Genomic DNA, 27,603 nt, shown 5'->3' with positions numbered 1-27,603 from the left:
ACTCCTGGTTACTCACATGCTTGGCTAAAGAGTGTAGCATCTTAAAATGTACTTGCACAATATCCTATTATTATAGGAATTCATCCTTGTTTTCTAAAATGACTTGTTTCGGTCTCAGCTCTCTCAAATATCTTAAAGGAGAGATGAGGCAGCCAAAGCAGAAAAGGGAAAAGTGGTGAAACACTTGCATTCCTTTTGCTGGAATGTGCACAACCATTTCTCTTCTGCATTTCACTTGTTGTACTGTGGTTCCCAAGGAAAAACAAAGCTAAGTGCCAGCTTGCTTTATTAGGAAAGACAGATTAGTTTATTTCTGTCTTTGAAGGAAGCTTTTAGTAAAATGGGCAAAAAGTCAGGAGTAGTTAAAGCTACTGTGTTCCTCCTCAGAGGAGGAAGAAGAGTTCTAGGCTACACATAATCTCACTGAGCTGGTCATCTGCAGAGCTGAGGCAGTGCAGTGAGCTGTGAGGTGTCTCTGCATACATGGGTCGGTGGTGGGGCTGCACGTTTCTTCTAGTTAGAATCTCCAGTTGGGCTCAGGACTGCTGATCTGAGGCTGGAGCTATCCTGCTATCCCCCAAATGCCTGTTAATATGTCAAACAGATAAAGCTTTCTCTGTGCACTCTGTAGCTTTCATACTAGAGTAGTTAGTTTCCAGTTTTCCACAATCTGGCAAACACAAGAACTTGATGAGCACTGTCTTTAATTCATACACAAGTTCAGAGCATGAGTAGCATTTTGACCCAGGGTAAGCTTTCCAGGGCTTTGTTTGTGTCAAATAGTGTGGTGATGGAGTGTTGGAGTGGGTTGTAAAATCAAGATTAATTTCATGTTTATGTAAATCAAATTTGTTAGTCTCTTAATTCTGGCAATTTCCTGTGAAACGCTGTAGTTAACAGTGAAAAGAAGTTCCTGCACACTCATTGATCTGATTTTTCTTTTCATTGAAAACCTAATTGCATAGGTGGTTTATCCTTTCTTATGATGATCAAAACAGCTTCAATAGCTGTGATAAAATTGACTATTCTAACACTGAAGCATGGAAGAATAGCCTGAGTGAGAAACGGAGTTGCATTTGTGGGAGTAGAAGGGAAATTTGCTTTTTATTGAGATTAAAAAAAAAAGAAAGGAAAAAAGCCTCTGTTGCTTATTTAGCAATAAATTCTACAGTGTGCTGCAGGCTCATGCCAAATAGCTTTCTTCTCATCATTAGCACAACAACCTATTTTGATTTTTTTTTTCTTCTTGAGTGTTCTCTTCTTACACGCCTGACATCACAGTCTTGATTTTCTTTCAGACCCTAACTGTAAACTAGAAGACAAGGCAGAAGATGGAGATGTGCTAGACTGTAAGAAAAGGCCGGATGAAGGGGAGGAGTTAGAAGAAGAAGCTGTGCACAGCTGTGACAGCTGCCTCCAGGTGTTTGAGTCACTGAGCGATATCACAGAACACAAGATTAATCAATGTCAACTGACAGGTAAACAATACTTATCACTTTGTGGCTTCATGCACTGCTCTATTTCTGATTCCCATCCTCTGCTTCTGATACCCCTCCTTTTTCAGTTATTTTATTCCTGTGCTTGAATGCTTGGTTGAGACCTTTATAAACAGATTTTGGGACAGGATTATACTGTAAATGGAGCATTATAAATTTCCTTAATACCAAAAGACATATGACTGCTGTGTGTGTTTTCTAGATTCATATAGTACAGCTCTTCGTGCTTTGCATCTACGTGTATTTTGCTAGGTCACTTGTAAATTCAGAGGGCATTTGTAAGTGGGGCTTAAGTGGCATAATGTCACATAATGAATGAATTTGCACAATGGCTTGTTGCAGATCTGAGCTGGATGTTGTGTTACTCTAATCTGTTAACTACAAATGACTCTACAGTAATCAGTAACTGAAAGTTGAGAGGAATTAAGCAAATTGTTAGAGGGGAAAATAAGATCTCCGTTTCAGTGAAGGAGCAGAACTGAGTGCTGATCAGATACTCCTGAATTAAGTAGAGCAGGGTGAATGGACCTATCTACCACCTAGATTCTTCTTTGAAATTATTGTAGAGAGCCCCCTTGCTGAGAAAACCATGTGAAATCTGCTAAATTTAAATATAGTAGGTTTTTTTATGGTACACACTGTAAGTCCAAACTGGCTCAGTATCAAGAGAAAGGCACACTTATATTTTTAATTAGTGATTTATTTTTAGCCTGTACAGTGTAAAATGTACTTATTGTGTTTTGTATTGAGTTTTGTTAAAACCTTTCTTTATTATGACTTTAAATTCTCTTTCCATTTGGGAATGCTTTTAAAAAGTGTCTGTGTGTGCTCATGTTTGGAGAGCTTCCTGAGTTTTGGTTCCAACAGGTCCATAGGCTAAGCCCTGTCAGAATGAGACGTAAAAGTCAGATAGCAGTACCACTCTTGAGGATGAAAAGATGACGAGCAGAAGAGGAAAAAGTAGGCAGGAGCAGAAAAAGGTTGAGGAAGTAATGTGGATCTGTCAAATGATTTTAATCCTCACTTCAAATTGTGAAAGATGAAAATCTGCTGCAGCAAGAAGTATTTACTTTTATTAATATACTGCTTTGCCTTTTCTTGCCTGTAAAATGTATTTCTGACTTGAGACACAATCAATTCAATCATTTTCTAATCACTCCTACAAACTTCCAGAATGTATTTTTCTACAGTGCTCATGATTTCTGGCAGTATGGATATTCTCTCTTGACTTGAAATAACTTAAACATTTTTCTCTCCTTTTCTTCATATGTCCCTCTTTTTCTCTTTCTGTGTTGAAAAATTAGTGGCTTAACTTGTCTCTTCCTTTCCTCTCCCAGAAAGCACTCACTCTGCCTGGGTCCCCTGGCTCTCCCCTTCACTGTCTCAGATCCCATTTATTCATCCCTGTGGGTTTTTACCTTGTTCTGATACAGCTGTCTCTCCTTTCTGGTTAGTTAGTTGCTGCCCCCTTCCACCAAGTGTTTTCTCTGCTTTAAAGCTGCAAGCAGAATGCACCAAACAGTGCTTAAAAAGTTGGGTTAAGAAACTGAAGAAAAGCAGGTGAGGGGAGCAGTAAGTAAGAAGAATCCTAGACCACTGCTCCTGAACACAGCAGTTCTTGCTGAGAGCTGTGTTGCTAAATGAGAGTGAAAATAAAGATGCTGAGGTGCATGTGTGAAGGTAGGAATGCACATGCAATAGCAGAGGATGGGGAAATAAAAATTAATCTTGAAGGAAATTGTTTAAGTTCCTAAAAATATCTTTGCCTCTCTTTCAAGGAAACTTGTGATAGTGAATGGGTAGAGACCAGGCTGTTTGAAAGCTAATGAAGTGAACAAAAACTGAAACTACACACCCTTCTGGAGTACAAAGTTGACAAAAAGCCAACTGTCCTCTGTTTCTAAATATAAATGACCTAAATACACCCTTAGAGTTGAAAAAGGGGCCTGAATGACGTGCCTGGAGTTGAGGATTTCTTGTTAAGGAAAAAAATACTTTTTTCTTCAATGCAGAGTCCTAGGGTGCATGTGTGACCTCACACTAAGGATACAACATTCAAAACAACCTCATTGGATGAGATTCTTTTTAGATAATCAGTAACAAACAGTTGACAAAAAGAAGCCTTTATTTTCTGAAACACAATATATATTTGACAAAAATAAAGTTTTGCTTTTAGCATTTTAGTCAAGCTCCCTGGGCTTTTGTCTTTCTCTTCCACAAGCACCTTTGGGTGGCATGCTCAAAGGTTTTTTAAAGAAAGTGTTATCAAGAAGGGCTGGTTGCTCCTCCCTTTCTCATCACAGTCCTCTGATGCCACAGGGTCTTACATAGTTGCTCTGGTTGTCTCCTTTAGCAGGAGTCCCACTGAAATTAGGAGACACTCTAAGGTGTCAGCTAATAAGTCTACAAAAATGTCTGTCACTAAGTTGTTAGTAAAAAGGAAGAGGTTTAAAAAATTAACTTTTTTCTACTGTATTCTGCTGTTTGGATCAACTATGTCCTCTCTGGAGGAGGGCAGAGTGTATCATCTATCTTGATGAGATTTTTTTCCAGTCTGAGTCTCAGGCAGGGAAGAGTTACCTAAGATGTCCATTATGTAAAAATGCCAAGGCCATCATCCTTTGAACACCACATTTAAGTTGTGAAGCCCTCCAAACCCATTTCTTCAGATGGCTGAGCCAGCTGCTGCAGCTTGTCTGGATTTTCTTGAGCTTCACTGAGATGCTCTGTGAGATGCATAGGGAGTGGCACTGTGAGAATTTACAAACTGTGCATGTTGGTCCAGTGGTATGGTCTTTTTCCATTCAGTTATATTGGGTAAAATCAACAGTTATGTTGATGGAAGAAACAGGATGAAAGCACAATGGCTTAAGGCAACCCTCTAGTAAAGCTCTGAATATGAAACATGACATTTATGTGTCACAGTGTCTTGGCTGCTCCTGGTTCTACCAACCTTGTAACATGCTTGAGAATCGTGCCTGCCACTTAAGGTTTTCAAATTGATTGTCCATCTTCTAGTTTTTGCATTTGAAAATATCACATGTGTTTCCCTGAAGTTTTGACAGTTCAGTGGAAGGAGTAAAATTGCTTTATTGAATCTTCATTCTGTACTCTCAACTAAAGACTGGAATGAGGAGAAGGGAGCTGGTTTATTAAACAGTGCTCCCAATCTCTCAAAGTGTCAGTCACCCCCACCTATTCAGAGGACAGTGGAAGATGAGAGTTACTTACAACTCTGCGAGATTCAGCTCTCAGGATCTTGAATTGCTGTGCTCTTGCAGATTTTTTCAAAGGAGGAGAAAAAAGTCCTCCCCAACTGGTTCCTTTCTGTAATCTGTTGTTTGAATTGAACTCATGTTCTTTTTTCTGGAGGAGGGCATAGCTGCTCTTTTATCCTAATGTGTGCGCTATTGATCTTTTCAATTTGGGTCTGATCCAGTGTCCATTGAAGTCAGTGAAAAGATTCCCATTGACTTCAGTGGGGGATGGAACAGGCCCTTCATGAGCTATTTAGTAATATTTTTTGCTACCATCTGAAATTCTTGTACTGAAGCTTTCTCTGAAAAGGTGATGATTTATTTATGTTAATTGCTGACAATTCCTGTGATGTTTGTGGAATACAGATAATGGATAAATGGGGGGAAAAGTTCCAAAAAATTCTTTGCGATATTTGTAACCAAGGATAGATAAGATGCTGAACTATATTCATTTAGTCATTACAAAAGATTGGCAATAAAAATATGGATTTAATAGTGCTTCTCTCTGATGTTAATGCTTTTCACACTGTATTCTTCCTGCAGCATTTAATTTAATAACTCAAGCCACTTGCACATTGTCATCCTCTATGTTGTGTTTATAAGCAAAGGGTCCAATTAGCATGGCTATGAGCCTGATGCCTTTCTAGTATATGTCAGTTTGGATCTCACTGGGGGAATTTGAATGCAGGATCAAATATGGTGCAGTACTGAGAAACCCTCAACTGCACCTTCTTTCCTCTTCTGCCATCAGGAAAGGACACTTAACCTTTTGCATTGCTGCCATATATGCTGTTGGTAGGACACAATGTGTCATACACTTTCTCTTATTGTCTCCAGCTTGATTTATAATCCCTTTCCCTGCACAGTGCTTTGTGCTGTTTATTTTCCCTTTCAGTCCTCAGGGATCCTGCTTTATGCAGTCTCCCATGTCTGTGTGAGAACTGCCTCTCCACTGGCTGGCTCTGTGTGCAGAGGTATCCAGCTCAAGCTTGGTACCCTTCTAGATCCTGTAGGTCACTTTGGCATCAGAAATCTCAGCCATAACCAGAGTAATACTAGAACAAGGAGCGTAAACATGCAGTGAATCATCTAGCTGCTGAATAACTCAGCAGCAGTGGACATGCTAGCACACAATCTGCCATGCTCCACCTCAACATGAGTAGACACAGTGCATGTTACAGAACTTCCCTACTATCCCTGTTGGCACCACAGGCTATAAAACTTGTCTGAAAACAGGCCACTGGATCATATGCAGTCGTAGCTTCAAGGCTAAGGGTGTTCTGAGGGAAAAGACATGAGGTATTTCTCCACTGGGGATATTTATTTTACCTTTAGGTGGTTAGGTAGACTCCCATTTTATTCTTTGGGCTCTAGCTTAGTTCTAGAGCTCTGACAGGTTGAGTAAGTGTGTCAGGTAGAGCTGATAGCCTGTTCCTGTTATCACCTCAGCTGTTTCTGATATTGAAAATGTTACTGATCATAGCTGTGTATCCTCTGCCAATGAAGAGATGCAGTCCTGCCCTCTAGCCTTGCTCAGAGATTCTTCTCTGATGCCATCTGAAAAGAATTCCAGAACTGTATTAGGGGCCCATTGTTCTGAGTGCTGGTCTCCATCAGCCCTGGAGTATCCCAAGGGTGGGAATTCCTAGATAAGTCAGTATTTTTGTTTTTCTAATTATGACCAAAATTAATTTTCATCATCATTGTGAGAAACACCTACTTTCATGTCTACATATGAGAGCTTGTGCTACCTAACATCTTCACAGACAGCATGCGCTGTGAGTGATCAGGGACTTAGCAAACAGGAGGCAATGGAGATTCCACTGTAATGGTTTTCTTTTCTTTTCTTTTCTTTTCTTTTCTTTTCTTTTCTTTTCTTTTCTTTTCTTTTCTTTTCTTTTCTCTCTTCTCTTCTTTTCTCTCTTCTCTTCTTCTCTTCTCTTCTCTTCTCTTCTCTTCTCTTCTCTTCTCTTCTCTTCTCTTCTCTTCTCTTCTCTTCTCTTCTCTTCTCTTCTCTTTCACTTTTTGTTTTTCTTTTTCTTTTCTTCCTAGTGCTCAGGAATCTTTCATCTTTCTGAATGAGTTGGTAACACCAGGACCATCTCCTTCACTAGAACACTTGAAAACTTTCCTGGGGATTTTGTCCCAAAGGTTGTATGCTGTGCACAGTGAGACTACAAGATAAATCTTGTGAACACTTGGTGTTACCATGCTTTGATATCCTAGCTAGAAGAGTTTTTCCTGCTAGCAAAAGAATTCTGGCCAAATATATTATATTTCTTGTCATTATTTTTTCAGTGTCCTCTACATTTGTGGAGAAAAGATATATGGCAAGGCTCCTTGGTCATTTCAGCATCACAGAGAAAAATCAGAGCTTGATCAAAGTGTTTCTGAGGACAAGGACCCCAAGAAGTTAAATATATGATGCACCAAAAGCATATTCATCTGCTTCATTGCAGTTGGTGGCACGCTGCCAGGCGCTGTTTGCCAAGTACAGTTACTTCACTTGAGAGAGTCGCTCTTTTTCTCTAGAGAATTCCTGCACCAAGGACTGCATATGGATTTTACATTGAACAGTTATTGAATAAAAGACAAACAGTGTTTGGACTGGGGACGTGAGCTCAGGCCTCTCTTTCCTTAGAGGGCTTCCCAGTTGCTGTATTACAGAGACAAACTTCTACTTTTCCATGTGATTCGAACCTCAAACTTCTGACTTCTTTTCCACAACATGATATTCTGTTTGACAGATAGTGGAAAGCAGATGCTCACCTCCAGTTTCTTGTCCCAGCCAACACACATGGTAGTTTGCAATTTGTAGCCTCACATCCTTTCATTATTTTTTGGTCCAGGACCTGTATCTGCAACTCCAAATCCTTGATATTTGGGGGAAAAGGGGAATAGGGTGGTAATTACAGCCTTTGCCTCCAAGGATTTAAATTTTTAATTCCAAGAGCAATGTAAAGCCTCTCATTGGACATGAATGGGAGATTTATATGCAGTACTGAATGGCCAAGGCTATACAGAGTCTTCCATACATTCATATGCAAAACTTCATGCTCCTGTGGAGGATAGATGAAAGTCTTGATAATGGTGTTCCTAGATTTTTATATCAAAATTGTGTGAAAATGATTCTTAGATATGGAGGGAACTTGTATGTGCTGCAGCTGGAAGCTGTGAAAGTAGAGAGCACAGCCTTCTGACTGTTCTTCAAAATGCCTGTGCTTATCTTGAGGATCCATGATGAACAGCCAACATGGGCAAGGAGGCATAAACCTCTTCCCTTTTGCTTGGAAACCATTAATCTTTGCTCTCAAGATTGTTAATCAGTCATGAAACCAGTAGATCTTCATCTCCTGGGTGTTTTAAAAGCAGTCTGTAGCACTTCCTGAGTTGTCTGTCAGTGACCCTCTGTAATAGAAAGCAGCGGATGGTCTGTATCATGGAACTGTTGTTTTTGACTTGGGGGACCCCTGTAACAAACCTGTTCATGAGTATTAATTGTAAGTGCCAGACCTCTTGTGTTTGGAGGTGGGAGAATAAGGTAGCAGTGTCTTCCAAGAGAGTTTGTGTGCTTCCTGTATATCTTTCAGAGATATTTTTCCTCAGTTTTTCTACCTATTTCCCTCTTATTCTAGCCTGATTTTCTACCACTAAAAAGCCTGATGATTTTCTTAGCACAGGCTAGAAAGAGTTTTGGTTGGCTTATCTGCTCCACATGTCCACCAAGGACTTTGCACCATGGGAACCTGGGTTCCCAGCATAACACCAAAATACCAGATCTGACCCCACGTCCCTGCACCAGCGAGGGCACCATTGCCTCACTGAGTACCATGGACAGAGACACCCCCTTGCTGGCCCAGGACTCCTGCTCTGCACCAGAAACTGCTCATCTGGAGACTGTAGGTCTCTCATGGGCAAAGGGATTTGGTGTAGGCAGTCCCAGTGCAGGGGTTACCAGGTCTAGTTCTTGGTAGAACTGTCTCTCTGCTGTCTTTTGCATGTAAATAATCTGGGATCTTGTGTGAGGCTCTCAAGGCTCGTCTTGCAGCCATCCATACCTTACTGGGCAAATGGAGTAGGCAGCAGAGTTGGTCCAAATTGCTCTTAACACCCAAGGCATACTTTCTTGTCTGGAACATGAATCCAGCCATCCTGAGACTTGGCCATCACATGCCTGAACCAAGATTTTGACAACTTTTGCTCAGAAGTTCCCAAATAAAACTGTTTCTCTGAAGATAAAAGTGAATCTTGGAGACAACAATGCACCGGTTTGCAGGCTAAAAGTATGACCATGCATCTGTCACCCAGAGTCTGGTTTAGGATCACAGAATCATTAAGGTTGGAAATGACCTCCAAGATCATCGAGTCCAGCCTTTGAGTGAACACCACTCTGTCCACTAAACCATAGCACTGAGTGCCATATCCAGTTGTTTCTTGAATGCTTCCAGGGATGGTGACTCCATCACTTCCCTAGGCAGCCCATTCCAATGCTTAACCACCCTTTCAGTGAAAAAGTTCTTCCTGTGGTCCAGCCTGAACTTCCCTTGGCACAGCTTCAGGCCATTTCCTCTGGTCCTATCGCTTGTTGCCTGGGAGAAGAGGCCGACCCCCACCTGGCTACAGCCTCCTTTCAGGTGGTTATAGAGAGCAGTAAGGTCTCTCCTCTGAGAAAAACAACATTTTACATAAACGATGTACTTGGTTTAGTGTCTTCTTCCCAAGCCATGCTTAGCAGTATGACTTACACTCATAGTCCTAGGATACAGCAGAGGACATATCTATGTGGTGCTTTTTTGACATACAGCTATGAAAGCATCAGCTGGGAGCACCTGACATTCTGTTGTGGGTGAGTGCAGTATCATTAGGTTCTGGGAGGACCCATGATAATGTCATAAATTGTACCTCTTCTAGCTTTGATATTTTGTGGTTTCCAAGCTAGCCCTACATCACTGCCCCTGTTTCAAAGCACTGACTTGGCCGGCTCCCTGGCTTTTTCAGAGTTAGTTCAAATGCCTCCCTGGCACTCTGTTGAAAATCAGCCCTGGCTAGATCCAGAACTTTGCTTTATTACAGTGACAGTCTGTTGTTCCATTTATTTATAGCCACTGCTGGGTGTTCTAAAGGTCAAGCCGTTTCCTCACAGCCTTTCCAAATGGGCAGTACGGGGTATCTCTCTGCATTACTGTTTGGCTACTGTGACTTTCCCATTGAAAAGTAACCTTGCTCTCTGAGTGCTCAAGTGACATCTCCTGCCTGCTTGAGAAGAGGGTCCAATTTCTGAGATCTGCCAGGTGATGACATGAGGTAATCCACTGACCTTTATCAGGCATTCTGTGCAGGACACAACCATCAGTGCTCGTTCTAGTTTTGGGAAAGCAGTACTGTAATCACTATTTGATCTATGCAGTTGAAATTCCTAATTCTCGTTGTCCAAGGAAGATGGTTGCCTGCAGGGAAAGGACCAGAGGGGGCAGGGGAATCATCAACACTGGCACATATGTGAAGAAGAAAAAATAGTCATTACTTACCCTATGATAACTATGTTCCTTCCAATTACTGTTGTAATCAATATGGATCCTGTGGCCAAGCTTGTCTTATTTTTCACAGTCCTCAGCAATACAGACTTTGAATTGTAAAGCTGCTGCTGATACAGGGTCATAGCTACCCTGACCTTTACCCAGTACAATGGGAATTCATGGGTATGATTCTAATAGACACACTGTTAAAAATGAAGTAATGATTGTCTTGCCTGTATGTATGTATATACACCTACAGTCCAGGCTGAATACAGCGTTACAGAGAATCAACTACCTTGGAGTAAATACCTGTTGTTTATTTTATGTTTCTATTTTACTGGAATATTTATAGTATATTGTCAGTGTATTACAAAATGGGTCTTGTTGCCATGACAAATTAGCCTTTTTAAGTGGTGAATTTCCTGCACCTTCTAAAATAATTTTCTTGAAATACTTGCTGTTTTTATTATTGGCGCTTACTTTAATTACCATTTTGAAATGAACGGAATGGGAGGTACAACAGATTATCATTACTTATATGTTCAGTAGTTAAATTCATAGCTTGAAAACCAAATGTAACAAAATGCCCCACAGCTCTTTAACACTTTGCTTAATACAGTTGCAGAAAAACCTTAATTCATGTTTATACAATCAGCTGTAGACTGTTAAGGCTTCCAGGCAATGTGGTAGTTCACTAACACACCACCCATATGGGCTTTGTTTATCCTTTTAAGCATCATCTAGAGGGTCTAAAAAACCACTTTTTCGGAAAAAATAGAGTTGGAGCAGAAAGGTCCTTAAAAGCATTTCTGTTCCTGCTTGGTCTTGGCATAATATTCTGTTTGACATGGTTGCAAATTCGCTTCTGCTCCTATACTGTGACTCAGTAAGTTATTGGTTTAAGACAAAGGGAAAGCACCTTTTAATTTACCCAGGGTAAATTAAAATTCTGAGCTATATATTGTGCCTTTTGAGAAAGACACCTGTTCTGTTGTGGAAACCCATTGTAATGATCAGATAGCAATCAGGGTACTGCATCTGTGGAAAACACTGGAACCTGAAGACCTTTTTACTAAAGCTCCTCTGTCTTTTACAAGACCCCAGCTATATCATTTATCCCAACTGCTTTTCCAAAATGGCTGATAGTTGAGTTAAATTCTTTCTTAGTGTGGACCCTTAATATTCCTAATTTTATATCCCTGTACTTGTACTAGGAGGTCATAGTCCTTAGCTGAGGTTATCATTTTGGAATGCTATAGTGTAACTGATATCTATGACCTCTTAATAAGCATCAGGAGCAAGAGATTGGGATCATTCTACAACATGCCCTGGGGGTACTTTCCCTTCAAGAAGCCAAGCTGGAACTGTTCAACTTTTTTCTTTCTTTCAGTTTTTTACCTTCGGGGGAAATTGATCGATTTGGGGATGATTATTCCATAATCTCCGAATTTTTCTCTTCTACGCTGCAATGGGAACTCCTTGAAGTTTAAAGGAATGAGTCTCTTGTGTACACAGTGGAATGAACCCAAGGAGTTTATGGGGAGAGGAGCCCTTTTAGCACAGTCAGTGTAGTTTTAGGCAAGTTTGAAACTAAAATACCAAGAAGATCTATGGACAGAAAAGGGTAAATTTGTTATTAATTTTGTCTGACTAGGTGTGATCACTTCTCTCAATGGATGCTTCATTTGGGATTTACTTCCTGGGGGAAGAAATTGGGGTTTCCCAAAAATGTAGACATATGAAAGACATGGTAGAACTGAAGGTTATCATTGAAACTAAGTATAAAAGATGAACTGGCAATCAACTTCTGAAATATTCAAACTTCTCAAAGAGTATTTGTCATGGATTTGATAATGACATGAAAGGCTGGAACTTCATGTGTGAAATTTTGATTCAAATTTACTCTTGACAGTGTTATCAAAATCATGTCATTATACATGTACCAGTAAAGCCTTTTAATATTTTTGTCTGTAATATTGCTGAAGCATATAAAATGCAGGAGATTATTTTGCCTTTACGTAAAAATGAGGAAAGTATTCTTTCAGGAGAGGGAATGGACTGGAGCAATTCAAGATGTCTTTTGAAATAGGGCTCTACATAAGAGTACCATGCATTGGCACTTAGTCGATATGTATAATATATGGGAATTAGGTTTAAATTTCATAAAAATACCTGTCACTGGTTTATTACCTCCCTCACCGTGACCATAACTGGTGTCTCTCATTTGTTTTACTGCTGGATCCCAGCAGGAAGTGCAGTCTAATGACTGAAGGAAGGTTGAGTGACTCATGCGGGGGAGGCTGGAGAAGGGTCAAGTTTTTCAAGTACTTTGCAAGGCTTCTACCAGCTGTAAAAGCAAAGCACAGGGAAATGAAGCTGGCAGTTGCTAATTCACCTTTCTCTGGCAAATGCAGGCTTCAGAATGAGTGCATAACACATCAGTTTTACCATTAACACATTAATTAATGTCATTAATTTTTCATGAGTATGTGTTTGTTTCTTTTTGCTGTTATCTGACTTTAGTACATGACCAGGAATGATACTTGGATTTTTGCAAAACACTGAGCATGTTCGATTTTTCCTGTAAATTCAGTTTCTAAGCAACACCTCTTTGTCCTGAACTATTTTAGTGTGTCAATAACCACAGGTTTTTGTATGATTCTAATTATTCTTCTAAACTGCCTTTGAAATACTTAAAACAGGTTTAATATTTGCCCCTTCTGTTATGTTATTATTAGAATATTGTGTATTACGGGATAATCGTTTCTGCACAGGCATCTGTCAAGCCTGACTGGAGAATGTTTTTCAATTTTTGTCCGTAGGTTGTTGTCTGTAATCTTTGCTTCACTGAAACCAGTGGAAAAGTCGTCATTATGTTCACAGAGGGCAGGATTTCTACTAGAGAGTTCAGATGCTCATTCTGTTTCTCTCAGGATTCTTCTCCCTGCCCCCTTGATCTCTGCCTTTCTATTGCTCTGTCATTTTAAAATAGTCAGTGCTTAACTAACTTATTTTCAAATAGTACTTCCCAAACAAGTGACAGGCTGTGATATTAACCACAGTTATTTGCAGTTTCCCATGGCAGGTAAGTTTGAAAGTAGAAAAGCTTCCCCTGTCTGCCATGATACCAGGTACTCCCTGGTAAAGAAAAGGCTGAGGAAATGGAAGAATGCAGATTATCTTATTAAAATTAGATTCTGCCTCTTTTGTGACTCTCTCTGCCTGCCACTGTCATTGATTTTTATCTTGTTATTTAGTGTACTTGCTACTGAGACTACTTTTCTGTCCTTGTTATCTCTATACTTTTGATTCTTTTACTAAGGGTTTCTGGAGTTGTGCTTTTATTTCTATTGCCTTTTTCTCTATCAGCAGGTCAGGTATCCCTGCAGTTCTCCCTTTGGCTGAGAAGGGTACAAATGATTTTCTGTGGTGCTGGAATATCCCACTGCTTCTCCTTCTTGTCTGTTCTCCCTCCTTTTGCACTCCACTCTTCTACAGTTTGTTCCCTTTTCCCTCTACAATATCTAGAGTAGTGCTACTATTCCTATGGATATCTCAGTATTTCAGCAAGAATAGCAGAGTGAAATTCACTCAAAATATTTGGTTTTGTTCTACAGCCTCTGCTGGACTTGATGATGTTTTTTATAGGAACCAAGAATATAGCTACAATCTCAGGTCTACAGCTCATGTTGTTATTTGCACGGTCATCCATTGCAACAGGTTCATTCTTGATCTGATCACTTTTTAAGCATTTTTGTAAATGCTCCAGCTTTTGTATAATGTTTCTTTAGGAATACACAATTGTAGCTACCACTGAATGTATCAGAAGTTCCCAAGTGGTAGGAACAATTGCCCCTTACAGCATGGGACCAAAGAGCTTTTGGAATTCCACAGAGCATATGTTTTTTTGTCAGTGCAGGCATGGCTGGCCTTGACATACTGTTGAGGGAGAGTTTGTGGATACAGACTCGGCTTCATGAGAGGCATGGAGCCTTTTCCATTGCATTTCAGTTACTGGACTGTGCCTGAAGTGCCTAAAAATTACTTGTGCAGCTCTCCTCTATGGGCATGGAATGAGGCCCAGTACAAATTAAAGGTTGAATTCTAGCTCTTACAAAATTCATCATCTTGGATAGGAAATCAAAGAACATCTCTGTATGCTGACTCCCACACATTTTTTCTTCATACAGTGGTTTTGAAACTGCACCTCAGTCAGTAGATCCATGAGGGTGGTGAATAGGACTATGGTGAATAAATACATGTTCACTGTATCAGAATTGTTCTTTGCATGGGGGGAAACCTTATGTTTTATATACCTGTAAGAATTGCACAAGGCCTTTCATTCTCCAAGTTCCAAAAATTTTTTGCAACTATTTACCTACAATAGCATGAAATGTAGCCAGCTTTGCAGAAGACAGCAGCAGCATAGCAGGGGGAGACAGGAAACTCTGTCCAAGAATAATGTGGCAAGCCTCCTGTCCTTGTGAAAAATGCCACAGGATCTCAGTGTCCACAAAAAGTGCCACAAGGTTTGAGATGTGAGTGGGTGGATTATTACACACACACATACTGTCAAAACTTGGCTGGTGCTTTGCTTTCCAGGTGAGCAGTATTCATGGAAGTCCCGTGTTTCAGAATGGTGTGGCTCTTCTTTGTCAACCCTTTGGCAGCACAAGCTCTTTTACCATGCACAGGAGGAGGCTGGCCCTGCTCACCCAGCCATAGCTGGGGAAACCATTCTGCTTCCAAGGGCTCTTGGTCCCAGACATTTTGAGTCAAGGGGGAAGTGGCTCAGAGTAGTGTTCAACCCTAAAGTTGTATTCTGGCCCTCCCTTGTCTCCTCATATCTGCTCTCTGGGAGCTCTAGCACAATATTTTGACTTGTGAGCCCAGAGGGTTGACTGTGTGGCAGATGCTTAAGGTAATTATGGGCTTACTTATACATTTTGCTGTCAAGTTATGTAATTTTTGATTTTTTTTATAATGTATGCTTTCTAATACACACTCATGGAAGCTTGGAGTTCTGCCTCTTATTACCTAGCTCAAAAGTCAAACCATGTGTTTTAACAGACCCCAGTACAAAAATTGCCATAAGATGCATGCAGCATTCCACCCTTTTCTTCCATAACATTCTTGGATGTATAAATACAGGATACTCTGTGGAAGAAAAGTCTAGATCTGAAGCCTATAACTGTGATATGTGGAATGTGTTTACCAAACTATGGTAACTATTAGGTGTACAGGAAATGTTGTGTATGTGAGTAGTCAATATGCTCTTAGTGAATTGAGACATGGAATAATCATTCTTCCATCAGCCAAGTGCAGTAAATGTGGTTTGCAATCCAAATGTTATTTGCATAGTTTATAGGTTTGCCAGCTATTTTCTTAATGAAGTATATAGTTCTATCAGAACGTTATGCCTACTTCTGAGGAAGGGGAATGGGAAAACCAGAGAACAACATCTTTTAAAAACAAATGACAAAGAAAATTTAATTATTTTGTTATTGACTTAAAGTAAGTTTTCATTTTGGTTGCATTTGGTGATACTGGAACAGAAGAAATTTTACTTTGAATGTAAAAATTGTCGTTAACATTTCCTCTGCTCCCATGGAAGTGTCCTTTCTTTGGATGGAAGAGAATTTTTCAGCAAGCATCTTTTTCTTAAGAAGATATTGCAACTTCTGTCTGGCTCTAAGTTCATTGTAGTATCCTCTTTCTTCTTCATTCTTATACATTGCTTAAAATGCTAGATAAAAGGCTCTTCTTTCTTACTGCTTCTCAATGAGCAGTTAAATCACATTGAAAGAAGAGTAATTGCATGTTAATTAGATTGCATATTAGCTTTAGGGACATGGTTCCAATACAGAGCTCTGTAGTTGTCTTTTGTATAGTAGCATTTGCCTGTAAAGGTGTTCTATGTTAAAATTCCAGCATAATTACATTGTATGTTTCAACTGAAAATATACTTTGCAATTAGCATTTTTGGTACTTTTTATTCTATAAGAAACATGGACAGCCTTTTTTTCCTCCCCTTAAGAAGCTGTCCATCTCCAAAAAGTATCTATATTTGTGTATGGATAGTTAGTCTACACTGGTGAAATGCTTCAAAAATTGTGTGTGTAACATTATATTATTGTGTAAGTAAAGACTGCAGCACTCCCATTTTTCAGACCTCATGGGCACAATCAGGTGTACCATATTTTAAGAAACACTAAGCCTGTCTGAGCAAAATGCCTGTAGGAACTTATACTTCTCCCTCTATTTCTGTTTCTTTGCCTTTTTTTTTATTTTAGTTTTTTTTTTTAACCAACCTGGCTCAGATTTATGTAGTTCATTTGAAGTTCATGTAGTGGGCGTATTAATCATTCAAAGACCAATAGCTAAATAAAGTTATTTTGCCTTAAAATTTACAATTCCAAAACTGATCTCATGACTTGTCTTCTGTTCTTTGGCATGACCCTTCTGTATCCAGTCTGCACTGTTCTTTGTGAGCTGGAGCAGAAGAGAGGGAAGAACAAAATTCTTAATCTAAGGCATACTTGGTGAATTGAATTGTTTCCTCCCTGATATTTAAAATTAAACCCATTCACTAAGCTTACTTCCACAGCATTACCAGAACTACCACAGTTTTCTGTAAGCTAAGGAAGCATAAACTAATTATTCCCAGACTGAAAGCTAGTAAACTTCAGATTAGAATTTACCTTTACAGGTAAAGGTAAGTAAATTTTCACAGTGCCTCATTATTCAAGTCTGGGTCTTTCTAACTTCTTGTCTTCGATTTACCTTTACAGGTAAAGGTAAGTAATTTCACAGAATATTAACCTTTTTCACATTGCCTCATTATTCAAGGCTGTGTCTTTCTAACTTCTTGTCTTCACCCACAAGTTCTCATTCATTTTTAAAATTTCTTACCTTTCTTTCATTCTGTATTATATTTGCTTAGAATACAAAAGATACTTGAGCTAGTAGAAGGGAATGATGTGCATTTGCTATGCCAAGTTTTTTTAAAAAATACTTATGACTAGTAGAAATCCATTAATCAAAAACTATTGTTTCTCATTTTACGGACTTTTGTGTTGTGATTATTTGTCTGTCCTTTCAGTAGATTCATAAATGAAAGAACTAACATGGTTATTCAATACAGATTGGAGGAAGAAAGTGAGGAAATGTTTCTATTTAATTGTTGACAAGAAAATTAATGAAAGCCATTGCTCCCTCATGAAGAAAATAGGTTTAAAGTCCACACTTTTTTCCATTGTTAAACTGTGAGTAGACTTCAAGCTATTTAAAATTGCTGATCCTGAAAAGCCAGCCTTCATGAAAGAGCTTCAGAGAATGCATAGTGGAATCTGGAGGGGACCAGGTGAGGATAGAGGAGTTACACAAATTCCTGTTGCTTTTCATAAATAATTACTTACTTATTCTTACTTATGCCAGAATCCTCTGCTTTGTGTAGGTAACTAGTAACTTAATGTTTTCATCCAGAGAAAGGCATACATTTATACAGGTATATTTTTAAAATTATTTTGAACTTCCATTTTGCAGTGATTGGTGAAGAAATACTGAATGTGTCTCTCTTAAATGCTGCCTATTTGGGATTTAGCTCCTGATGTGACAGTACTTCTTTGTCTTATGCCTTTGGTGTATTTATCCTCACAGTGTCTCAGAAAGGTTATGAGGATGCTTAAAACTTAAATAAAAAATGAACTTAATTACTTAAGGCGAGATACAGATGAGGTTGAGATCCCGAAACACTCTGTTTCCCTAAAAGACACCTTTCTTGCAAACTTAGTGGTCTCTTCTCTTGTCTGGGGCTGAAAGCTACCAGTTTTCTCTAAGATATATATATATATATATGTATGTGTATGTAAAGAAATTATCTCTTTATAGGTGCAGGTAAGTATTTTCACTGACTAATAATATTCTCCACATTGCTTTGTTCTTTTGGCCATGCCGCAATCTAATGCTTTTCAGCACTTCTTTAAGGCCATCAGTGAAGGAAACTTTAGCATATTAAGTGAAATGGTATACCAGGAAATTATTATTCAGGAATGCTCCATTCCAAATTTAGGGCATTAAGCTGCACAGATTATTTTAAAAGGAAAAGTAACACACAAGAAAGGCATAACAAGAAGTCTGCCTTGCCTGTTCAGTTAGTTTCTAAATAGCATCATGCAGTTGAAGTGCAGGAAAGTGCTGGAGATCCTTATTCAGTGGGATTGCATTTCTCACTGTTGCTTGCCCTTTCCCCCCTTGGCTTAAAGGGAAAAGCAGAAGTATGTGGCACTCCAAGATGAAATTACTGGTACAATGCAGACCATATGTAATTAGAAATGTAAGTTAGGCATTCCCTTATATGAGTTATGCCAATTAATACTGTTACAGAGAAGCAAGTCATGGTGCCTGTATATACAACCAATCATTCCCACAAGAGATTTCCATATAGCTATAAAACTGAAACTCTAAAACATGGTTTCCATGTTGTCCTTTTCTCATAACAGTTTACACCATTGCATTTGGGATGAAAATTGAATCCTTCTGACTCTGAATTTAAATTTTGTTGAGCTTGACTGAGAAGATCTGGAGGTATAAAATTTGGACCAAAATTACTTTGCTACATGCTTACATGTTGATTTAAACTAGTGGGTCGTATCCATCAAAACTTATATTTTAGAAAATATTTTCTGTGAATCTTCATGAAAAATATAGCAAGCTCTTATACAAGTGGCTATTGTTCATAGAAATGTATTCAGAAGTGTGTGTCTTACTGAATTCTCTAATGCCTATCTCTGCAACTCCAAAGTAAAGAATGAGGCTTTAAAAAATAGAGGGCAACATCTGTTAAGTCTGGCTGTTTTCCATATCTATATACCATATAAATATGTTCAAATGATTTGAAAATAGGTATGCATAAAAGTATAACCAACATTTAGTTTACTGACCATAACATGCTACTCATTGAGACCAGATTATGACTTGCAAATGAATCTCCAGTCTTAAGTAATTTTACAGATTTGTAAAAAGTCTTCTCTGAAAGGATGGCAAATCGTGTTAAGTAAGGTGAAGTGGATAACATGATTGCTAAAATCTTTAATTGCTGAATAAATATCTTAATAGCTGAAAGGATACAGAGGTGCCTGAGATCCATGTCTCTTGCACTGAAAGCTAACAAGACAGTCCTCTGCTCTTTCACCCTCATTACCACTCCAGTTTAATTTATGAAACTTACAAGATTTAAGTATTGGCATGAATAAATGTGACCAGACAAAACAGTAAACAGGATCATGTCTCTGTGGTTTTCAGTCAGTGATGCTAAAAGCAGAACTAGCACCCAAAACTAGGGAGTAGAAGTTTGGATTTCAATGTAGTCACTTCAACATACACAAAGATTAACCTTTTCTCTAGAAGTTGCAGTTAGGTGTTACTTTGGCAGCTTTCTCTCGCCTTTTATTTGCTGTTACTTATTGCTGTTTGCTAGAGAAAGTGAGGAAGGAAATACCTGAGGAAAGGGCCCTTGGTCTAGTGCAATATTCAGATTGATTTGGGAGCCAAAGCTATATCTGTTCAAAAACTTAGTTCATAGTATGCATGTTTAGTGAAGTATAAGAAGGCTGAGCACAAGCAAATAATGGATGTTCAGGCCCCTGTATTGCTGAAGTTATCCAGAATTTTGCATTGTGGTCTGGGTATCAAAAGGGAAGAGGGTGATTAAGCAGAAAAGCTAATTGCTTAGACTGTAGTAACGGGATTACTGTGCAAAGACTCTTGCAGCAGTGAGCAGTAACTGTGTTACATCTGTATTGGATGGTATAATGCCATGTACACAGTTTAACTCTCTAAGAAAGAAAGAAAGTTGTATTCACTTTTGAGTAAACAACAACTCTTTCTCAGGATGCTGCTTGAGTTTCGGGGCTGGCAGGATCCCCATTAGCTTGGGTATTTCATGTTTGCTTTAATGCACAGAGTGCAAGTGCCAAGTCAGTATTTCATTTGCAAAGGACAGAAATATACTGGTTTCTGCTTAATTTCCTTGTTGATGTTGTATGTTGCTTCCATGGTGTGACAGTCCTTTCATAGAGTCAATTCTTTGAAATACAAATTTTTGTAGAAAACAGTAGTTTCACACCTGTGTCCTCTGAACTTGGCAGATGCCTGAATCCAAGTGACACAGGCTTTATCATGGAAGGCAGAGGTGCAGTTTATTTCCAATGCATTGCTCATCTGTAGAATGTGTCTGTTCACTATTGGCCTGCTGCAAGTTACAGGAGTGTACAGGCACCTTTCTGTACAGGGGAACAGGTTTCTGTCTGTTAGCAATACCTCTGTGTGTCACACCCTCATTACAATGTGTTTCATTTTATATTCCATTTTCCTTGTTAATTTGATCCTGTCAGTAGTTAAAACCAGGTAATTTGATCTAGAAATGATGTGAATCATCTATGGAGAATTGAAGCGTACAGAAATTTAACACATGAGAGAGACCTGTCTTGCACCTGTTTTTTTGCACTAGTATACAGTGACCCTAGAGAAGTTAAACAAGGATTTTTCTTCTGAAAGAGAAGGCAGAAATTCTGCATGATATTAAGGAGAAAAGAGCCTCAGGGAGGATCTTTCAATCACTGTGAGCTGACAAAAGGCTCCAGAGCCACACAGTCCACTTTTAGTGTCATGTTGAAGAATGGAGACACAGTTCAAGGGTGTGCTATTAGTATCACCAACCCAAACTTCAAGTGTTCATGTGATGGAAAGGACCCTGCTGTAGACAGCTAGTTCATCTGCTGAGTGATAGTAACATGAGAGTACTACCAGGTCATTTCTTGAGCTCTTGTCAAAATTACAGTTCAAAAAATTCCTCAAGAAATTTGAGTCACTGGTTTATTTATCGTTCTTTTTAAGCTGAAGCATGATGTTTTTTAAATATAGAAAATGAAAACAAAAGAGAAAAGCCAAGAGAAGCATAGGGCATTGCTGTCATCTTTATTATTACCCTATGCCTCGCTCAGGTGGTGCTCACAGTTACCTGGACTACTATCAGACTCATGCCTCGAGGACATCTACAGTGCTCATGAGACAGGGCTTTATAGAGCAGACTCACACAGCACTCTGCTTCAGAAATGAAGTGATTGCCAGCCAGGAGAAATGAAAAGGGAGCATTACATTAATTCCCACTGCAAATGTGATCTGGACCAACAAGCTATAACCTGCACTGACAAGAAAATTATCCTTGTGACTGTTTTTAAGGGGGAAAAGCATTTTTGGATAAGATGTAAGGCAGTTTTTCTTTGGAGGTGTGGGGGATGGCCATGTTACAAGGGACAGGATGAAGCTCTGGAGTGGAAAACCATAGAATGGTTCTAGTTAACAACTTCTTGAGGCATCCATGTGTCATTCATCAAACTTGCCTTTTGTCTGTCTGAAAGCAGAACAAACAAAGGAGATGGGCTCCTAGATCGTTCTTCTCAGTGAAGTAGATAATCTTGGTTCACTGAGCAGAATATAAAAACAAGTCATTCTCGGTGGCATATGCTGTAATGAATGCTTGATTTTGAATGTCTGAGGAGAGCACGCCCTCCCCTCAAAGTCAGAGTCTGAGTATGACACCCGCAGCTTCCAGGACCGAAGAGGCTGAGAAAAATGTTTTAGGGGAGGAAGCCTTTATGGCACATCAAGGTAGGCGTTTATAAACTGTCATGACAGAAAGCCCGGTGTGAGAACAAATAAATACATGAGCTTGTTTTTTTCAATTTATAAAACTCTGTTTACCACGGTTCATAAAAACGGGAGCAGTAATTAGGATCAGTATGCAAATGCTATTTAAACTCTCTGCAATTATTCCCTACCTCAACTATAGCTTTCTTCCCCATTTTCTTTTCTCCTCCAGCACACTGCAGCCAAAACACAACCCACACCAAATGGGCCCTGCAGCATCAAATCTGACAGATCTAAACTGTAATAAAGTCAGGCAAACTGAATTCATGAAGTTTGAGATTTTATACAGGGCATCTACCACCTTTTCAGGAGATAACCAAAGGGGTGTTCTCTGAGTAAAGCACCACAGGAGACCTGTCCTCTGTCATGTATAGGTTCCATTAAGTAATATTCTTGGATGAGAACAGTATTGTAAAGGATGGCTGAAAGGAGTCTGAGGGTCAAAGTGGTTGACAAAACAGAGCAATAATGTTCTTATATAAAACCATATGCAGTGATGGCATTTCTGCATCTTTCATCAGCCAAAGTATTGAAGTGCTCTAAAGATGAAATTCTGTAGGAGAATATAATGTTAATCTATACTTCACTCCATAAATCCAACCATGAGAGCCTCTGACATCATACAAAAAGGTTGTTTGGCCATTGGTTTTATCTGGATGGCCCAAAACACAGGAACCCAAGAGGACCACAGCACACCACCACAGAATTCAGGCATGTTTGCCCCTCTTGAAAGTGTCTGTGTCTGGTCTTTGTGTGCCTCTGGTAAGTAACCATGATTCACTGCCAGTACACTGGTCTGGGTGTTGGATGGTTCATCTTCATCTAAGTCTTGGTTCTGGCAAAACACACATAAATCATTCAGTGCCACATCAACAGAAAACAGAATGTGAGTCTGCCAGCCATTTCTTCGTCCACACAGACTTTACTACGAAGGGTAAAGTCAGGAAACTGTGTGGCACCCCACAAGAAAGAGCTCTTGGGTGTACAAGCAGTAGTCATCTCAGAGGAAGAACAATACATGGAGTCACTGCATGACTCCATACATTATTTCCTCTGTGCCCATGGGACCACAGATGAGTCAGCAACAGTTCATGCTTTGTAGTAACAAAAGTAGCTGACAATTGTAACAAAATCAGTATGGATGCTTGGTTCTCATCCAGGGCCAGCGGGAGGTTCTCAACCAACAAAGCCAATGCAGTCTAGTCTATCAGGACATCTGTTGCTTATGAGGGGAGTATTGTAAACAAAGAACAGCCCTTTCTTCTTGTTTTATCTGCTCATTAACAATGTGATGCCTTGTGAACCATAAACATACAGCTTGTGTTAGTTACTGACTTTGGTGCTGATTATAGTGCTGTCAGATAGGAAGTCGCCTCTTTTCAGATACTTGCAGCATTGTTGCAGGTCTGGAGTGGAGCTGCATCACTGAGGTGACCAACTATCCTAGGGTGTGATACCACCAATGACTGGTTTTCAAACTCCACAGAAAATTTCTTCTGAGAGCTGTAAACCCTCCACTGAAAGACAAAAACTACAACTGTGCTCTGCCAGAGGGAGAACACATGAGAGGCTGAGGCTGTCACCAAAACGTCCTTGCAGGAGCAGGATATTTTTAAAATGAAAATTGCCAAGAGCAGATTATGCCATAATGCAGATAAAAAGGTCCTTCCCACCTGGTGAAAGAACCTTGTTCCTGAACTCCTTACTATGTGATTGACTCAACCCTCAGGGTGTGGGGGAACACTACCACCAGACATCCAGGGTGAGAGGAGAGCTGCTCTCCCACAGTTACACTGACATAAAAACCTCTTAAGTTGTGCATCAAAGAGAAGGATTAAATCCTGTGTGGTTCTGCCAAGTGTCCAGTTAAGTCCCTGAATCATGGAAAAGAATTGTGCAAAAGAATCATGGAAAGCTAGGATGTTTTTTAAGTGCTATTATGTTCACAAAAAGGAAAAAGTCACTTCTCAAGCCCTATCTCAACTCTTGTGCCCAGGCAGGAGAGATCATACATTTTTCAAAACCCTTTTCTCCTCCAGATGGATTTGGCTAGAGGAGCAAAATAAGCGTAGTCTTAGAGGGGGATTTTATTGTTGGGCATTTGTAGGAGATAGGACCAAATCTCCTCAGGGTTTCATTGTGATGACCTACCTCTTCACCAAATTCCTTTGAAAAAAACTATTTCTGTTGCACTGTTCCTCTTTGCTTGGCACTTGATATCTGGGTTTGGCTGTGATTTATCTGATAACTTGAAAGCAAACTGCATCACAATCTTTAGAGGGTTAAATATTCAGTGTTGGTGTATGAGTCCCTTTGACCCCAGTAAGACTTCTGCTCATGCAAGAGAAGGGAGTAAATCCTTGTCTCTGGCAGCCCTCAGGCAGTAGTTAGGATTTGTTCTAATTAATGGAGTCTCTAGTAGGAATTATTCTCCATTTCCCAAATACGTAACCAATGAGTTCTTCTGTTAGGTCGTTGTTCTGCTTTAATAGGGCTTTCAAATATTTCCTCTAGGCTTTCAGAGAAGTTGTTTCAAGTGCATTATTCAGTATTTTAGGCTGTGCTCATCATTGCTTTCTTTCTAATCAAAGCACCTCTTCGGTTATTGTGTATATCCATAAACTATAGACAGCATGCAGTACGTAGATTTGGCTGCTTTTCCATAGACACTCTGAAAATTGTAAGCAAAATTGCTTTTCATTTTGTCTGACAGCCAGTTTTAATTTTATTCATTATTTTATCAGATTATATAACATTTCTGTTGTCTGCATCTGTATTCTGACGGTTTTCTTCTCTCTTCCTTTTCCCCCCATTATGTTTATGCTGAAAATATGAAAACAACAATAAAGAAGAGACCAATAATAGCTCCTTGCAGTAAAAAGGGCTTATTAAAAGGATATTTTCTGCCTGGGTGAAAAAATTCCTTGAAAATATCATAAATACTTTATAACACACAGAGCTACACTTTTATTGTCTTCAGAACTTGATGGTCTAGATAAGCCATTAAAAAAAAAACCCAAACAAAAATGTCACTTTACAAAAAATAATTAGGTGAATTTTCTTCTCAGTCCAATTAGGCAGATTCTAGATGAAATATCTTTTAAAAACGAATTAAGTAACCATACAATGGATGAGAGCTTTTGAAATCAGTCTGATGACAAAGCAGATATACTTTCATTTTGTAGAAAAATTTTTAATACCGTAACATCCAATGAGCTTGGTTTTATTACATGTTTACAAGGCTCTTCATTGTGGTCTCAGCAATATGAAGAGCTCTGCAAATATGCAATAAAAACTGAGTAGATTTGATGTTAGCACTATTCATTGGTGTCCCTCATAGCAGGGAACTTCTATTTAAATAACCACTTCAGGTTCTTGGTGTGATCCCCAGTCTTGGATTCTAATGATAAGGAGCAGAAGGAAGATCTTTCTACTGAAGATTTTAGAGCGTTTTGTTTTGTTTTCTTTTCTATAAGTACATAAAGTCTTTTATTTAAGATATCCAAGATTTGCTGGTAAGGATGATTCATAACTGAAGTCCAGTTTTCCTCTGGGATAAGGCACCAGTGTTTGTTTTTTGTTTTTCTAGCATAGCAACTGAATTTCATCATTCATTTTGTCATTTAGCAATAGAAGACAACTTCACCAAAGAAGCTTACAGTACAAGTAAAATTGGAAGTAAATGGAAGCCATATGTTACTATATTTTCCAAGGTTAAGAAAAAAAGCTATAATTTGTGCTACATAGTTTTTACTGAGAGAAAAGTATACTTTGTTATCAGTAGCCTTGAGTTTTTAGGGTTTTTTTTAAATATGTATTTATTTTGTTAATGATAGTTTGAAGAATGCATTATGCCCAAAGTGTTCAGAGCAAGGTTGCTGCCTGGCAGTAATCCATTTCTTAACTTATGTACAACTGTGGAGTTATTAATGCTAGTCAGGTTATGTGCAAGGATTCAGGAAAATTCTTTATTCCTCATTGACTCCTGACAGTTATTGTACCTAGGAACTGGGTAACGTGTTCTGAAGTGAGCAATTATGGAAATGTTTACTTCACTGGCTGCATGTAAATGTGTGCAGAGAATGTACCAGAATTTTTCCTTGGGGGTATTTAATTCTCTCCAGGGCAATGAAAATCAAATGATTTCTTTTTTTTTTTTTTTCCTTTCTTTTTTTTTTTTTCCAAAGCTGGGATGTTTTTTTTAAGTGCTATAATGCAGCTGAATAATGATGAATGCAGTAGACAGAAAAGAAATAGGGAGAGAACTACCAACAGATCTGGAAAACAAATTTTAAGGTGGAAGTTAAAACCAAAAAGGAAAAAGAGGGTTAGGGAGCAAGGGAAAGCTTGTGACAGATTCAGGTTTGCTGGAAAAAGGATATAAAATGGATACTCTAGTATTCAGGAGTAGTACAGTGCATGTAATACATCTGTTTTTTAAGAACATAAACGATTGGCTCAGTATTGTTCACATTGCAGGGCATCACATTTGCTTGTTAATTAAATGCAGTACCAGTACCTACTGTCCCTGAACAGTTGGGGAAAAAAATCCCAATATGTATACATATCTGAAACTTCTATAGATGCATGTGGATCTCATGCAAATTACAGCTGAATTGTTACTGCTGCTTTTTAGTGCCTTTCTCCCCTAGTATTTCACCACTGCTTCTATGTAGCCTTTGAGAAAAGGAAAGTGGTTTACAAAAAAGGAATTTAGGCAAGTGCATAGCTTCTAGGAGAAATTGAATGGGATGTTTTCAACACTGAGATTTTTTTAAAGCCAACTCATTCTGTAAATGTACATTAAGGTCATATATAAGCAGTTTGAAGTGAAATCCTGGAAAATCTTACATATTATGTAACCTGTGCCTGAATACAAACTTACAGTGTACTCAGTGATGAATACTTGCCAAAAGGAAACTGAATTTAGTTTTCTGGGCTTTCTAAATACAATTCTTAATCATATCAAAGTGATTTCAGAAAACTGGAGTTTTCACATACTGTTTTAAAGTAGTGAGTAAATATTGCTTTAAATTGGCCTCGGTGGTCATATGCCTGTCATTAGGCTAGAATTGGATTACATTAATTAAAAAAAATAGTTTCTGACCTTTCTGCTCTCATTTTTTGTGTGTATTTTTCCTGAATTTCTTAAGGAAGGGTTTCATAAAAAGGGTTTTATGTCTTGCAGAAAATTGAGTTTTGTAGACATTACCTAACTCTTGATTTGTCACACTGGGATCAATAACATTTCGCTGCTCTTAAACACACAGAATCACAGGGGACACATAATGTTTTTTATAAGTGCAGTAAAGTTAACGTGTTGTTGAAACAAAAACTCCTCTGACAGTCCTGTAATAAGTACACTCTGAAACTAGCAAATTATCTGTAATACTAGGAAAGGCAGGAAGGGCGCTTAAGAGCACAGGGTGTATGTTGTGTGCACTAGGTGCAGCATGAAGACAGAGAGAGGGATATTCTAAATTATCCCCTGCCTCATGTGTCAGAGACACGGCAGGGAGCTGGATTTCCCTGGGATCCATGGCGAGAGGCTGATGCAGTGGCCATGAGCAGATTTTCAGCTGCCTTTTACCCCACTCTCTGACGCGAGTGCTTCGGCACCTCTTC

General features: G+C 39.0%; 1 protein-coding gene across 8 annotated transcripts in view; it reads left to right on the top strand.

Annotated features, from left to right (window-relative positions):
• Nucleotides 1–27,603, top strand: part of ZNF521 (zinc finger protein 521) — a 230,337-nt gene that overhangs the window by 22,793 nt on the left and 179,941 nt on the right. For all 8 annotated transcript variants that reach the window (XM_031066627.1, XM_031066626.1, XM_031066625.1 and 5 more), the window contains one exon: nucleotides 1,299–1,478. Coding sequence is in view for 6 of the 8 variants with exons in the window: in XM_031066625.1 (XP_030922485.1) it covers nucleotides 1,299–1,478 (180 nt within the window). In the remaining 2 variants the exon portion in view is untranslated. The remainder of the gene's footprint in view (nucleotides 1–1,298; nucleotides 1,479–27,603) is intronic.

Source organism: Geospiza fortis, unplaced genomic scaffold (assembly GCF_000277835.1).
Source record: "Geospiza fortis unplaced genomic scaffold, GeoFor_1.0 scaffold53, whole genome shotgun sequence".
NCBI classification, from domain to species: domain Eukaryota; kingdom Metazoa; phylum Chordata; class Aves; order Passeriformes; family Thraupidae; genus Geospiza; species Geospiza fortis.
The sequence above is the reverse complement of the archived record's forward strand: the minus strand, read 5'-3'. Positions and strand labels throughout refer to the sequence as shown.